A 16679-nucleotide genomic window follows, 5' to 3' on the forward strand; every position below is an offset into this window, starting at 1 on the left:
GCTTATTAAAAATCATAAATTAGCAGATTATTGCCAGATTGGTGGATGATGCCAGGCCATAGTATTATAACCCCAATAATGTTAGAAATGGAAATGTAAGATTTCCTGATCTTGAAGGGAAAAAAAAAAAAACATTAACAAACCTTATCCAGTCTGTGCTGTAAATATATAAACTGTAGAAGTAAATATTTGCTATTTATTTTAGAATTTTATAAAATTTGAGTAGACAAAGGCATAAGGCTATGCTAGTCATTTTTAGTGCCCTTGAGCACTGATGTAAAATCCTAATCTTAACAGAATCTTAAGGAAAAGAACTGTGGTATGTTATGTTACTGTTATTAATTCAAAGGTTAATACTTTAGGAAGTTTAGAGAAGTTTATAGCCCATTCTACCTAACAGGTTTCACATACTGTTCATTTCAATACATTTAAATGTGTAAGTAAAGGAGACACAGGAGGAATAATGAGCGTTTAAACCTGATAAAATACCGACAGGTCCAAATTAATACAATATTTTTTTCAGTTCATTTTGCATTTAAATGTCAAAAATGTGGCTGTGAGGCAGACAGGTTCCACATCACAGTCTGATCACCTATTCAAAGACAGCGCATGCTGGGTTCAAGAATCTTGTCCTTGGACACAGAAACACAAGACAGCCACAGAGTCAGACATTCACAATGTGAAACCTGGCACTCGTAATGCATTCCACGTCTTTCAGACAGAACGCGGTACATCCAACGCAGCTAAATTGTGCTGCGCCTGCCCAGTTATGCCAGGAATGGCCGATTGGCAGCCAAGAGAAGAAGTGCACTTTGCTGGACTTAATCACCTGTTGGAGATGGCACTTGGGAATCCACCCAGGCAAATTTGTTCTCACGTCACGATCCCAGCAAATGTCAGTTTCACAATCCTGGGAAGCATCTGGAGCAGCTTTACATAAGCAGCCAGTGCCTATCTGAATCTTATCAACATGCACATGTTTGGTGTGGTTTCTTTCTACATCGAGGCTGAAAATAACATAGGGAGCAACACATTACAAAAGCAATTAGCCTTTTTTAATCTTACATTGCATTGAAAATTTACATAATAGATTCATACATTTTACAAATTTTTTTTCATAAAAATATATTTCTTTACAAAAAAGTTTTTTTCTTTTTTTTCCCCAGTATTTTTCTTTAATATTTATTTTGAATGCATTAACATAGGAGGAGTACCCAGCTGTACTGCAAATAGATTTCTACGCTGAAAATGTTCATTCCGAAATGGTATGGATTTTTATTGCAGTCATTTATAGGAAAAGCTAAGTTGCAAAATAAATTAGATGAGAACACGTACGATCCGGCTTCTAGAGTGAAAACATTTGTGTAACAGAAGTATAGATTTAAAACCCACAAATGTGATGATGTAAAAGAAAACAAAATGCGTAAGAATTTGAGGGAGCAGCAGTCTAAGGTCAAATGGATCTGGGTAGGCACTGTGTAAAAACTTTGAGTGTAAGATATAAACTACCACCATCAAACTCAAAATGCAACCAATATTATTATGGCAAGGAAGAGCAATACCAAAATATTATAAGAACTGATTTTTATGAGTATGAAAGATTTTTGTAATTAACAGAACTTGAAATGAAAGTTGTTGTCCCGCACCATGGAACATCAATTTAATAGATTTAGGACTGATTGATATCCACATTAAATATTGGAGTAATATCAGAATTCCTCTCATTTCCTACAAAAGCAAACTGTATTTTACAAGGCACTGCAAAATGTAAAACACCTCAGTGCTTATCGATGCCAAATAAACCAACATTCCGGTAGAACAAATGTCTGGTGACAGATGGTCACTATTGTCAAATTTTACAATTGCTCTGGAGGGTCTTCAGGGTGTTTTAGTTTCACAATAAGGTTGTTTGTTAGCGACGCATTAAAAATATTTTACACAGTTTACAAGTCCTTTTCCTAGAAATTAAGTTACCAAAAATACTGAGTGTTTAGACCTCCACAATTATTTGAAAAGAAATGTAAACATGTTTCTAAGGTTGATATATAAATGAGAATGCTTTGTAAAAAAAAATGTAAGAAAAGCTTATTTTAAGCTTTCATGAATTAGACCACAGAGATCTGTTAAGAAAATAGCTTGTGGTATTTTGTAGTAGATTTGGCAAAAACATGCTTATCAATCAATCAGTGAAACCAATTTAATCAACCACTAAAGGAGATTGTGAGTGTCTCAGAGCACAGTGTGCTGAGACAGATGTTATGTTTAATAAGTGTCCGATTGGTATATTTTAGCTGGCCAATATTTTGGCCTCTATAACAAAGAAAAGGCTGTAGGTGCTCCTGAAATGTTCTATCAGTGTAAACATGCCTGTTATGTCACGGCAGTGTGCTGGAGAATTCCCACACAAACCACATCCATCAAGCCATCCCCAGCCCTCAGAACCTGTCATTACACAATATAAAGGATTATACTGTTGCCACATAACACATAGAGGGATTGCATGCAGGTTGTGTTATCATGTGATGTGTGTTGTGTAGCAGTGACTAGTGAATGGATGTACAAAGTGTGGTTTTAATGATAATCATAGTTACATAATATTTCAATAATTAAACAACCTACATATCTCTTAGAAACTGCGTGCAGACACAGATCGGACAATAATCAAAATAGCTTTCCATAACAGCTATACTTAATCATGTCCTACAGTATCATTTTAGTGCACACAACAACATAATTTTAACTAACTTGAGAGTCTCTCCATCTTAAACAGATATTTTAGATCCAAAATACCGCTATATATGCCCACAGTGCTGAAAGAGATGTAATGATATAAATATAGAAATATATGAGAAAATACAAATATGAAAATATTTCATCTTTGATCAAATTGAGTGAGCCAGTGTTTCATGATGTACTTCTAATTTGCTTCACTTTTATATGTTGCGTAGAAGGGACATCTCAAAGTCAACAAACACAATGAGACCCTTTACATGAACCGAAATCAGGGTGTGCATATGTCAACTACTATGGAAAGCAATGAAATCCTCCTAAACCAAGGAAAGGAAGCTTACTGTAACATAACTTTGTGCATTACTTTTTTTGTGAACAGCATATCTGAAATATTTGTATAAACTCTCAATATAATCTCTTTACCCAGACCAACCCCCATGTGGTAATATATAGCACAAAAATATAAGTGGTGAATGCTCCTCATATATATGCAAGTAGATTTACAGATCCTTTTACTTTTAAAAAAGACCAAATCAAATGTGAATAAGCACTCCTGGAGTGCACATAAGGTAGCACAGGAACTCTCCACTCTTGTCGTGAAGACAGGTTTCCGTCAGTCTTTCAAAACGCGATGTTGGGTCCCAAAACATCCGGACGCACGTGGCCAATTGGTTCCTGAAATGTGTGCTTTAAATATCACTGGGTGTGCGTCTTCTGGACCTTCCAAAATCATCATATTCAGTTTTGCAAAGCATTTAAGAAGAAAAAAATCAATACTCCTTCCGTTTGGCCAGTGTCATTATACCATTGTGCAGACTGTGTTCAGGTTGGGATCAAATCGCACGGCTTTCCCCTCCACTGACTTGGCATTGGTGTTGTACATGGGGTTCTCAAAGGCGGCCTGACCATTGTTGTTCTCGTGAACCGAACAGCCTGTGTACTGGGTTTTAGGAGTAGTCCTACAAGGGGAAAGGTCACAGCACAAGTTAGCAGGACACAGCAGTAGTGAGACCCTTCTTCTCCTCACACGCTTTGTTTTATTTTTCCGACAAAGCATAAGATATTTCAGATACACTCTGAGCACATTTCCAAATGAGCTAAGATATAAACCTTACATAAAACAGCAAAAGAGAGGAATATCTGCCATACTCACCGCTGCTTGTAAAGATAGAAACCGAATCCTGCAAATATGAGGGCAAAAAAAGGCACAAGGATTGCTATGGCCACAGAGCTACTGTTTGTACCATGGGGTGGATTTGAGGAGTTATTACTCTCTGACATATTCAGACCTGGGAAATGAGAGCACAAGAAATATATGAATAATTACAAGGAGAGGAAAAAAGAAATTACGAAATAGGGAGATGAATTTTATTCTTCCTAGTTTTGAACACAGGGGCATATGCATATGATTGTGTCACCAGGTCTATGCAGTGCATTTCATTACTTTCAATGTCACGACTAAAAGCAAAAGTTCACATTTAGAAAATATACTAGAAAACTTATGAGATCGCTCAGCTGAATTATTGCTGCAGATCTTAACTTTGCATGCATTCAAATTCAAATCCATATGCATTCAACTTTGACAAAAATAATGTTCTTAAAGGATAATATGACGAGGGGAGATGATATTGTACATCTAAAGATGGAAAAATGGCACGATTATTGCATTGTGATCAGTTAAGAGAACTGAATAATGATGATGCTGCAGCTACATTACAGCAATACGAATACATTCCTACAAGAAAAGCAATCAAAGTGCATATTTTAATTATAATAATTTTTCTGAACTAGCTAAAGCAGAGCTGCCACCTCCTCCTATATGGAATGTGACCAAGCAGGTGCACCAAGCATTGCAGATTCTCTTCTCCTTAGGTAATCTACTGATGTTGAGTACAAACCAAATGACTCCAGGAGAAGATAGCTGGGGAATAGCCTGTCATTCAGAATGTCAATTGTCTGGTCAAGGGGGCAAAGATCAGAAAGTGGAAACTAAAAGGAGGATTAACATTCGCACCCTTTGACCAATGGGACTCTCAAGGGCCCTACAAATGGATTTCCTGAAGCAGCTTGTCCAGAATGATTAAACTAGCATCTTGACAAAACAAAAGAAAATATTATTTATTTAGTGATTGAACAACCAGTGATTCAATGTTTGCGGTTACCTAGTCTCTGTAGCCCGAACTGGCCGTAATCTTTACCCTGTATAAAGCCCTGAAAGACATACGTGGCCCCATCAGGTTCTGCAGATACCTGGTGGAACAGCATTAAAAAAGTGTTAGTGTAACCCATCCATTCAGCGACATTCTTCAAGAATTGATCTTCCCTTTTATTACATTTCTGCTAGGCAGCATGTAGCATTATCATGCTCCCAGCTCATAAGTATGTCTACAAGATAGACCTTCTATGTATCATGAAACTGTGGTTTTTAGACACAGCATTCTTGTCTAACCCATTTTATGGGACTGAGTAATGCATGGTGCTGGATTTTCCACAGCCTGCTCCTCTGCAGGCTTAATAATGGCTACATCGTGGGAGGAAAAAAAAACTCGGCGAGACGGTAATAAAAAGCTCCATACGCGGACATAGACGTTTTGACACTTGAAGTTCACATGCGGCAACCACTTGCAATTTGTTGGACAGATCCATCAGAACATAATGGCTCCATTGTGTGCCAGGCTGTACAAGCAAATTACAGCATACTTACAAAACCATCCATGGACCAGGCTTCTTCTTTCATTTTGTTCAGCGCTGTGTGAGTAGATGCTCTCACATGGTACATAAGCAGCATAAGTCGTGCTTCTTGGCTTTTATAAACTCCTGCATTTCAACGGAGTGGGACAACACATTCAGAACTGACAATATGACCTATAACTTGGGTCTCCCCCCAACAACACTTTTTCGGCTGGACCCTAGGTAAGAAACAGCATCTCACATGCTTCAGAACTACATGAATTCATGAAACAGAAATTGTTAAATGTCCAAAAAAGCAGTCTGCACACATTTCTTTGGGATTCTGTTTGCAAACTGTGGATCAGCTGAGAAAAATTAGCAGCTTCCCACAAAAGAAGAATGAACTCTCACGTGAAATACTCTTACATTGTGTGTGATAATTAAACCGTCCGCTTGGGCCTCAGCACAGTGGCACGGCACCAGGAAGGATACTGGCTCTCTCCAGTTACCTAGTATTGGCCACTTCTGGGGAACCCTTATTCTCCCTGCACTTCACTGAGGCTGCATGTTTTCTTCTTTGGCAACATCGTAATTATTATTTATTCATTCAGCTAGAGCCTTTTTCAAAACCATTTACAGCTTTAGGTCTGTGCACCAAATTACTTAGAACAACTTACTCATTTATACAGCTGGGCAAGTTTTACTACATCAATTCAGGGTAAATATTTTGCTCAAGGGAATGATAGTCAGAGTGGGGACCCGTGTCCTTCGAGTGCAGGGCAGAGGCTCGAGCCATTACACTACCTGCTACACCTTACGCAACCCATGTCTGCACTGCATGAATTATTGGCTTCACACAAAGCAATTTCCTCATCTGCATCTTGAACTAACAGCTCTGATATTCTCCGTTTCGTGGTGCAACAGAAAAGTGATTTCCCCACAATTTGTCAAGAACTCCAGATCCACGTTCAGATTTATACGTTTATATATTAGTCATCTGGCAGTCTCATCCAGGGCCACGTACAAACTGCTAAGTAAACAGGAAGGGCCACAAATGTGCACCGACACTTACTGAATTACTTAGGAGCTCTCTGGCACCTTATATTTCTTTGAAGACAGTTCATTAACAGATATGGATGGCCTGTGAAACATGATAAACTCTAGGACATTTTGCTGTTATCATGTTTGTGTACTGAGATACTGTTGGCTTGCACTGTGTTCAAAAAAGAGCTGGATGACTGTTTTGAGACAAAATTGTGGCAGCAGGAACATTACCCACCTGAAAGCAGAAGCTCCATATTCCTATTAATGAGTGTGGCATTGACTCTACCCGTGGTTCTGTTAAAGCTTGTAATGGTCAAGGACATGGGTTGCTTTCGTCCCTTATAGTTGTAAGAGCCTTTCCAAATGTAGTTAGGGGCAAAAACATCATCAGGAACTGCAATGAAAAACAGAAAACTTTAAGCACAAAGAAAAAAAGATTTCTTAACTTTAAAAATGTTAACTGTTTTGCCACATGAAGGTCATGGAAACTTAATGCCCATTAAAGACGAGGTTGACCTTTTTCCACATATGGGGTCTTTATAAGACTTACCTGGGTGCGTGTTGAAACCTCGGACTGCTTTAATCTCTGTTGCTTGTACAAAAAGATATTATTCTTTAATAAGCCTAAGCTACCTCTGCTTGTCACAGGAACTCATTCAGTATTAAAACCCATCTTATCTGTTATAAGCACACCCCTCTGTCTCCTACAGCCAAAACAGTCTCTGCCATTAAAATCTCAGCACGATTCTTCAGATAAATAACTTCACTATTGAGATAATGCAGAAAAATGTTCTGTCATTTTTGTTCTGACATCCAAAAAGCTGCATTACATCAATGTACAGTGGTGTCTGACACAAAACACCAGAAACAGATAAAGAATGTGCACGCAAACTTTAAATATAACATGGACATTTATGAGTGTTGTAAACAATACATAAAACTTGCGATTAATGCAGACTCCTTTGTTGAAATACATTAAGGACACTTTCTGTGCTGCAGTGTGGTGGTGAGAAAGGAGTTTTGCCCTCTTCATTCTTCTGAAAGTTATTTTATGACTATCAAACTTTACACAGCAGGAATGGGATTTGACCCAGGAACTTTGAGTTTATAAGGGAACAGGACTAACACCCACACTGCCCACTGTCCCTGGTCTTCTCTGACATGATCCTTTCATTTTCATTTCATTGTTCCACTGAAAGAAGATAACTTGTCATAATGACTGGAAACTTACCATTTAGTTTGGGGCTAGGTGTTCCTGGCACAGGTTTAAGGGTTTTCTCAGACAATTTTGAGCCCGCTTGAGAAATGAAAACAACAACAACAAAAAAAACAATGTTAGACTGAGTACTTGGGTAATGCTGAATCCATGTGGGACAAAACTACATCAGTTGATCACTGATAACCTAAACCTACGAAAATTAGACCAGCTACGTTCAGTAAATACAGAAATGGTCCTTATGAAACAACCAGACGCGGCAAGCTTGCATCTCGTAGTGCTCCACACTGTAAAGTGCTTCCAACAACACTGACAACTGTGCATCAAGGCTGAGAAAACTTTCATGTGGATCACATCTGTTTTTCTCTGTAATTACAGCGAAGAGTGCCAGCAGGGCACCCATTAACTCTGAACCCGGAACCGGTGGGTCAGGAGCCTGCCCTATTCCGACCCAGCGTGTACCATGCACTGCACCCACTGGGAAAAAAAAAAGAGCATCTGGGTTCAGCTGGAAGTGGCACACATGGCCCCCTCCAACCCCCATATGTCCCAGTCCCAAACTGTGGGTGCAGTGGACGTGTAGTGGATGTGTGATGCTTATTGGTAGGCTTTACCTCGACACAGTGGCATCTTGCCAGTCCAGGTGCCATCAGACTTGCAGACACGGTGTTCAGAGCCACCAGAAAGGAAGAACCCTGGCTGGCAGGTGTAGATGAGGGTGTACCCAAAGGAAGGTAGGTCCATCCCAACCACGTTGACGTGGGGAGGGCTTTCCGGCTGCTTGCATGAATGGGCTGGAGCAGGAGACAGAAGTAATTATCATGCTGCTATTGGTCTCACCTAAGACCTCTAAACTGGAGATGGGAGTCAATGAACTGCCAGATTCCTAAGCTCTGTGATCCTGCTTGAACCCGGATCCTCATAGCACAGACAGATCCTAACATAGACAATGCGACATATCCCTGGCCCTCCCTATTGTGTATTTCACCATCGTCCATCACAGCTAACAAAAAGTGACCCAAAGTTCAGCCCTCCAGGGATGTGCAGACGCTGATGATGAGTGGCAGGATGCACAGAGGAGAAGAAAAGTCCTACCTGTCACTCAGCACTGTCACAGGACTCAGGAAAGGCAGAATTCTAGCACAATTAGTACCTTTGACTGTATTGTAGTTGGTTTTACATTTTTCATGCAGTCTACCTAGATCTTTTATCTGAGGTATTGAGTACTGTGTTTTGATAGACATGCAAAGACTTGGGAATGAAGGTCAAATAAAATGATGTGGCTACAGAGATATTTAATTTATTTAAAAATGTAAAAAATTTTGAGCATTAGTGCATAAGCATCTGATTGTGGCACTTGTCCTCTTACAGTGGACTGCTTTATTTTTAATGTCAGGAACAAAAGTTCACAACATGGAAAATATGTTGGAAAGTTAAGGATCTCTTGAGTGACATTTACATTTCTTGGAGAACCTGTCGAAATTTAATCAGACACAGGTTAGAAAAAGCGAATTATAGCATGTCAACATCAAGACTGCCACAACGGGTCTGAGCTCAAGCCTTGTTGAGGAAGTGTGTTGACAGGTCCTCAGCATCTTTTCCCCGCAGCTACGTACCACAATTAGGCCTTTGTTTGTGTTAAAAGTGTGTGAAACCCTGCTTCACTGACCTGGTATGACCCTGAAGTGAAGCTACGGTAATTACTGGGAGAAAAAAATCCCTTAAAAAAATAAGAAATGGTCCACAAGCTCGGCTGAAGTAGGCTTCACAAAGGCTCAGAAATTTCTGAGAGAGGAACTCATAGATCATAGATGAGAATAAATTCATTTCAAAGCAATGATAGCAACTTGTGCTTAAGTGGCAATGAAACAATCATAGATTCTGGGTAGCTGTGTGCATAGTGCAATCTCATAAGCACCGGAGGTGCTTGGAAATTAAACTGCAATCTGCATTCTGAAATTGAGAGTTAGCTATTTAAAGGCAATGTCCAAAATCTTTGTCAGTGCTGCTCCAATTGCATATTGCAGCATGCTGAGGTGGAGGCCGGCACACAGCGCCCTCTGAATACTGTTGACTGAGCAGCAGCCGAGTGGCTCAGTCCCTGGGGAGCTAGATGCAGAAGGGCCATGGGGTTTTGGAAGGAAGGGAGCATGGTAAGGACTGTTGGGACAGAGCACACAGAAGGCACCGGCTACAGAATGATAAGGCCTGTCTGTGTGTGCATAACCGATCAGGGCGCTTGATCAATGGGTTTGGCTAGGGGCCTCAGTCAGGGGGCCCAGACAGGACGGGGGCCTGGACTTGCAAGTATAAGTGGACAGCATCAACTGCTGTGCAGATCTAAGCATGGGGCTGGTTGGCTCTTTTCCACTTTTTGAGCCTTTATTCTTTATTTTTGTGAACCCACTGATAAATCTACAACACATCTGCAATTATTTTATTTCATTACCAAAGATACAGAATGCATAAACAAAATGTTTACTTTGAATGGTGTGTTCTGTGTTGAGCATGATTATGTGCGTGAAATGCCGAAGGAATTCAAACCGATTCAGGACAGACAGCATCCATACCACTGTCCATGTGTTGGCATTCAGGTTTAATGAAGTGGTGTAACCATGGTGACTCACGGATGCACTCAGGCTGGGTTCCACTCCAGGTGAGGTCTGCTTGGCACATGCGGGTGATGGAGCCTAGAAGCAGGTGGCCAAGTTGGCACTGGAACTCCACCACGCTGCCCACCTGTGACCGAGACACAGCGGATATGACTCAAAGTGCCCTCAGATGCCCACGTTTTAACGCAGATGCGCGCACGCGCGTACGTGTACACACACACACACACACACACACACACACACACACACACACACACACACACACACGCTTCTTGGTGCTGCTGTTATTCCCCAAACATGCTGAGTCAAGGTATTTAAAGTTGGCCTTAAAATATTTATAAGGCTTGATTCAAAACTCAACTAGTTAATACGCAGCTATTCTTTCTTTCTGCATTATGGTTTCCCGGATACAGATTTGGGCCTACAGTCCAAAACATCTCATATTCAGTGTAACTTAAATTATGCAGTGCTGTGTCAAAAGCAGAAAGGGATGAGCACCATCAGGTTGCTTGAATTGCTTGTTTAACCAGCTGTAAGGTAAAAGCCTACGTGTTTTCACTTGTGTACGCATTACATGCAGTATGCTCCACCATACTTCAAATGTAAGTTTATTTGCAGCTGCCCCAACTAGTCAAACTACAAACAATCAGATTATAGATTTATTCACCAAATGCAATTGCTTCTGAACATTAAGTGCCCTTCGCACCATCTATTGCTTTATTTCCTACTCCTGAATCAAAAGAAATTTGCTGTGGGACTCAGAAGTGGTCAGTATTTTGTGCCCGCAAGAACAGGCAGCACAAGTCACATCAAAGCAAGCATAACAATAAAGTGTCAGTACAGAAAACCACAAGTCTTTCTACGCGTTAATAGATTAATACATTGCTCTCACAACTAAAGCATTTGACAAGTAATATGCACCCGGCTTATCTACAGGATGTAGTATCTCCTTTACTGCTCTTCAATATCATTAGGCTGGCACGAACAAGCCTGGTTTCCTTTCCTTCTCCGACTGAGACAAATGATTTATGAGTGGGAAACGCTTGATATTTTCGCCTCTCCCTTGGAAGTCTTGGCATGACACAGGCGTTACATTAAGCCTTGGATTTTATACAGAAGCGCATCAGCGATGAGCTTTCAAATACCTACTGCCAAAAAAAGAAAATAAATTAATTAAAATATGAATAAAGTTCACGTGTGGCAAAGGTTCCTCCGCGATTCACGACAGAAATCTTGTGAACGGCAAAAGAGGAAGCAGCCTGGCCCCTGACAGAAAGCTGGTTTAAGCTAATTGGTCTTTATCATGAAGTAGTGTGCTTTGCAACGCCGTGTTTCAACCAGTAGTAGCACGTTTCTGATGTTGGTGTCATGTGTATTTGTATGGCCTTTGAGAAGGGGGGAAAAAAAATCTACAAAAAAAGCACATGAGACAAATGGAGACTCTTTCACGACTCCATTTAGGAAGATTTTTGGGCGGATTTATGTAGGAGTGTAAGGGCATGAATGACACCAAGAATAGCAATCAAACTGACACCGTGATGCTTGTTAGGGGTGTTCAAGCAAACGCATGGCAGCTCATGTCAGCCAGGCATGAAGCAGGGATGTTACTCACGTTGGCATCTCAGCAAGGCCTTTACTGCAATGCCATGCTAATGCCACACTTACTCGCTCCCCCACCCTCTGTCCGTCGGCACGGCAGTGCTTTGCCTATGCCTGCGGATCCGTATTCTTCTAGCAAAAGTAATTATGTGACCATTACTGTCCAATGAGGTGGAGCAGGGCCATCGGCTGCAGGGTGGCTGTGATGAGCGTGGCGTTTCATGGTACCTATATGTATGGTAATGAGGTGTCCCAGGGATAACAGGGACAGATGAGTCCTCGTACAGTAGGGCATGGCGGACTCCGTTCCTTACAGGTCAACAAGCCTTGCCAGGGATGAGAGGGGAGGAGAAAAAAGGTGGCAGCTTTGAACTAATGCTAGACTAGTCACGTGTGGCCATGTTACTCATCTTCTCACTCTGTATCCTTGGGGATGCGTGCTATGCTGCACCTTGCTGCAAAGAGGTGGCCCGCCCTCGCTGCGATGTCCACCCTTCTCCATTTGTCACCCTCGCTGCCTTCTCTCCAAGCCGTCGCTCAAGGACACATTCTCCATCGCTCTTAAGAAAAGGCCCTGAATCTTTCTGGGCCATGCTTGTGCTCAGAATTGGTATTTCCCCACTGCTCTCGCTGTACCTTGAATCCTGTGGTTCTGTTGAGGGATCCGTAGCGCGGCGTTCCCGGGTTCTCACACGTTGTCCGGGTTGGTTCTGGGAGCAAGGGAATGAAAGGGGGAAAAAAGATTAATTTATTGCCTTTTAGGCCCGTAAGGACTCCTGCCTGGTTTTTATTGAAATGGATGCGATTGCTGAAGAAGTAATAACAACACATGATGATTGAGACAATTTGGAGGCCTCCCTGGGGTCAGCACAGGGGCAGGCGGGCCCCATCCCGCACAGCATGGCCATTGCGGATGGAAATTGGTGCGCATCTGTGCATGTGCTTTAGCAGCCACATTACGGCGAATCTTATGAGTGCTGTGCAAGACCCTGTGGGTGGCAGTATTACTGCAGCAGCAGGCTCCGCGAGCACCGCGAGCACCACGAGCTCCGTGCAATTGGGATGTAGAGCACATCCTCTGCCTTGACGCATAGAGCTGGATTCAATATAATGCCGTAAATTACAGGCCGGACGGAGAGACCTACATTACGCAGAGGGTTTTTCATCACAGGCTCCAAAGCGCTGTGGTGCCACAGAAACATCATGTGGAAATCAACCTAAAAGCACCGTGATTTCAGTAGAAGCGTGGCATTTTTACAGTGACTGGAGCATCAGCACATTCTCTTACAGACGCATAGACATACGGGCAGAGGAATAATCACGTCCAAAGAATTCTGAGATCTAACATGTTCACGGCAAGGCACACATGTGCAGACACAGTAAAACTATTACAAAAATTACTAAAAAAGTAAAAATAGAGGAAGGTTTCAGCTGAAGGACAAGATGCATTATACTTTGTGCTCAAAGGACCGGAGGACACAGAACATTTTGTGTATTCTAAGAATAAACGCTGCACCTCTCCCTCTGTGTCTGTCATTTCAGAGCAAAATGTACTGAAGGAAAAAGCTTTTCCCTTGTGTAAACAGAGAGGGTAGTCTCTCAGCTGCTGCATAATAGTGGGCAATACAAGGGCTACATTCAAAAATGGATTGTGAGGGCACATTTGTTTAGGTGAATGTAGGAGCTATGGACCTGGGTCCATAGTGGGGTAGTTCAGGATCATTATGGATGCTTTTGATGTAGGTCACACACCTGCTGCAGCCCACTTATGGTCCAGTACTGTGGTCACCTGGGATATGTTGGGTGGTACCAAAACTGACCCCAGCTTCAACTGCAATTATCAACTGCAATTAATTATAGAGCAGTTTTTTTCCTCACCAGGGTGACACAGAGCACTGAACATTGTTCCAAGGAACGGTACAATACAGGTGTTCATCTTCTACGGTAGCAGACATAACTATCTGGATATGCCAGCTGGCAACAGTGGAGAAGAAAAACAACTCCCAGCTGCCAAGAAAGGGAGAAAAATAAACCTACGGGGTCAAAGCACCAGTGGCTGCTGACACCTCCTAGGCATTCTAATGTCGTGACCTATGTGGATATGTCTAGTGTAAAGACCACAGGAGCACGGACTTTATTTGGGGATGATAATCCAGGTCTATTTCTGCTGTACTGATACCTTGGTCTGGGTACACGTGAAACAGTGTGCCACCCTGGAGCTCCGATTCAGTGGGCCTGCTGTTGTGTCAGTGACAATGCATGGGATTATCCCTCAGCTAGCAGGGAAGCAGGCAAGATCAAACTGGGAAAATGACTCCAGCAGACCTGCTGTTTTCCTATCAATACCTAAACCGTCGTGTACACGTTTAGCTCTTGAGAGAGAACAACAACTGAAATTTGTTTAGATCTTAATTTATAAGCTCCATTCTATGTTATGACAAAGTGCTGGGAAATAGCCACACATTCGCCAGTCCAACAAACAAAGGCCAATTTAGAGCCATCATTTCACCTGAAACACATGTGTTTGGACTGTGGGAAGAAGCTGGAACACCTGGGGGAAACTCACAAAAACACAGGGAGAACATGCAAGCTCCTCACAGATCCTGAGAGCCCAGCAGCTGTCAGGTGCAAGTGGCACCTGAATAAGATTATACCCCCTTAGCCCTAAGCCACTCTGCATGTGTACAGTTACAGAATGTGCTATGTCATTAATACAAAAACAATCAGGTTCACAGAGACGGAGCAATTTAGGCAAGATATTAAGTAATTTGTAATGGAAACAACTATACTATATGAAATGCTGATGGAAAACCTATTATTCCGCAAGAACAGTTTGTCTACTGTGCTGCAGTGTGTATATTACCCAGTTTGCTTCCACGATGCAGATTTTCCATACATGAAACGCTGTATATTTGCTCTTTTGTGTTTCATACAGAAAGAATGAACACATAAATAAGTTGCCATATCTTAATCCTGTTAACATTCAATACTGAACCAGTGTTCATAAGCCTGTGCTTTCTGCTGCTGATGGAAAGCACTCTGGGCAACACAAGAAAGAAATTCAATGTGTTCCCATGATGCAATGCAGATTTCCCCAAGACATCGGCATACATTTTACAGTTATGCTACATTTTCTCACACATACTATAACACTTTTGCTTTTTACTTACACATCTATACATTTACTGAAAAGAATGGTTTACAGTTTGGTTTATTTTTGAACAGCTGTACCAACCAGGTTTTGTATGCATCCTTGTCAACTGTTATGATTGGGTGGACGCATTCATATATAGATCTAGAAAACATTTCACAACATTATCTAAAAATTACATTTAAATAGTAGTAGATGTGTGAATCAAATACTGTAACTTCTCATGCACATTTTAAAGACAATCTCTCTTGAAGCTACTCCACACAACCTCAGTCACTTCAATCACTGAGCCAAGTTTTTCCCAGCTAACCTTGGCAGACCAAGCTGCCTGTCACGGTCTTTGCTGCAGATAGGTTAACGAGCGAAACCTTTCCAATGTGCCCAAAGAGCATATTCAGGTCATTTCATCGCAGTTGGTGCCTCCCTAGGCCCACGGCAGCAAATTAGTGAGTCTACATCTTGGAGAGCCAGGGTTGTCTCTAGAGCTAGGGTTGGTCTGTTGCACATACAGACCACTGTGGTGGATAAGATGTTGACCAGGCAACACAACAACAGCGATCACTTCAACGAAGGGGAGATAAGAGCCTGTCGCAATCGGCTGGAATAGAAGCTGGAACTCGGGCTGCGGTGCGAGTCCAAGCCATGTCATTAGGCCGCTTCACTTGGTCTGGTGGCAGTGGGGTACTGTTGGCCCTGTTCCGCCGGCTGACGAGCCGTTCGGCTAGCCAGAGTAATCTAAGCTAACTGCTACATAAGCAGTACTTCAGCACATGCTGGGCTCCTAAGAGTTGCCACTTGCATGCCGACTGCCTGCACTGAGAGGTCTGCTAATCTTCCAATAAGTGCTAGCTGTCCAGTTGTGCTCCTGGCACTGTGACAAACAGCCATTTCTCGTGTATGCAGGGGGGGCAATAGTGAACAGCTTGTGAACAAAACCTGGGTCCAAATGCATTCCTAGCTACCCAACAGCTACTGATTGTGTGAACCAGTGGAGTGATATATTACGGACATACCACTGATCATGTATATACTCATATTATTTCATTTAAATGATGTGACACGGATGATTGAAAACCTCTTGCACAAGCAATGAGGGAATAAAACTGTACATTAAGATGCTCAAAACTAAACAGTCAACACAGATCGAAATAGGTGAGCACGAATGATGCTCTAATACAAAAACTTTTAACTGGCATTTTGTTTGTCATTGCATCAGTCTAATGTAGTAGTATATCCCATGCCTGAATTCACAGAATCAGTGTAGGAACACTGTAGCTACGTGCAGAATAATGAAATGCAGTACCTATACAACGTGGCTGGAATCCGCTCCAGGTGCCATCAGCCTGGCAGATGCGTGTAGTGGAGCCCACCGGGATGTAGGGGGGGCTGCAGCTGAAGGACACCTCCGACTGGTAGATGAAGCTACGACCTTCTCTCATGCCATGAGCCGGCACACCTGGATCCCCACAAAACTTGGCTGCAGAGGTGACATGACAAGCATGGGATGCACAGGTTCAAATTATAAAAGTAAAATGCAAACAAACCTAATTTCCTGCACATGAGTCTGTTTTCATGAGCAATAACCTGTTTGAGCTCAAAGAAGTAAGCGCTTGTAATATGGAGACTGGAATTGCAACCCAGTGCCCACTCATCCTGG

The 16679-nt window shown here is 42.0% G+C and overlaps 1 protein-coding gene across 2 annotated transcripts in view; it reads right to left on the reverse strand.

The window, feature by feature from the left end:
* Positions 1 to 2551: 2551 nt before the first annotated feature.
* The window catches only part of csmd3b (CUB and Sushi multiple domains 3b), a 353421-nt gene continuing 339293 nt past the window's right edge, over positions 2552 to 16679 (reverse strand). For both annotated transcript variants that reach the window (XM_018731974.2, XM_029248376.1), the window contains exons 61-70: positions 16326 to 16499; positions 12508 to 12581; positions 10288 to 10399; positions 8275 to 8454; positions 7676 to 7741; positions 6680 to 6838; positions 5435 to 5547; positions 4893 to 4980; positions 3884 to 4019; positions 2552 to 3689 (exon numbers count right to left, since the gene is read on the reverse strand). In XM_018731974.2, the coding sequence (XP_018587490.1) occupies positions 3530 to 3689; positions 3884 to 4019; positions 4893 to 4980; positions 5435 to 5547; positions 6680 to 6838; positions 7676 to 7741; positions 8275 to 8454; positions 10288 to 10399; positions 12508 to 12581; positions 16326 to 16499 (1262 nt within the window). In that variant the 3' untranslated portion in view covers positions 2552 to 3529. The remainder of the gene's footprint in view (positions 3690 to 3883; positions 4020 to 4892; positions 4981 to 5434; positions 5548 to 6679; positions 6839 to 7675; positions 7742 to 8274; positions 8455 to 10287; positions 10400 to 12507; positions 12582 to 16325; positions 16500 to 16679) is intronic.

Source organism: Scleropages formosus, chromosome 23 (genome assembly GCF_900964775.1).
Source record: "Scleropages formosus chromosome 23, fSclFor1.1, whole genome shotgun sequence".
Classification (NCBI taxonomy): domain Eukaryota; kingdom Metazoa; phylum Chordata; class Actinopteri; order Osteoglossiformes; family Osteoglossidae; genus Scleropages; species Scleropages formosus.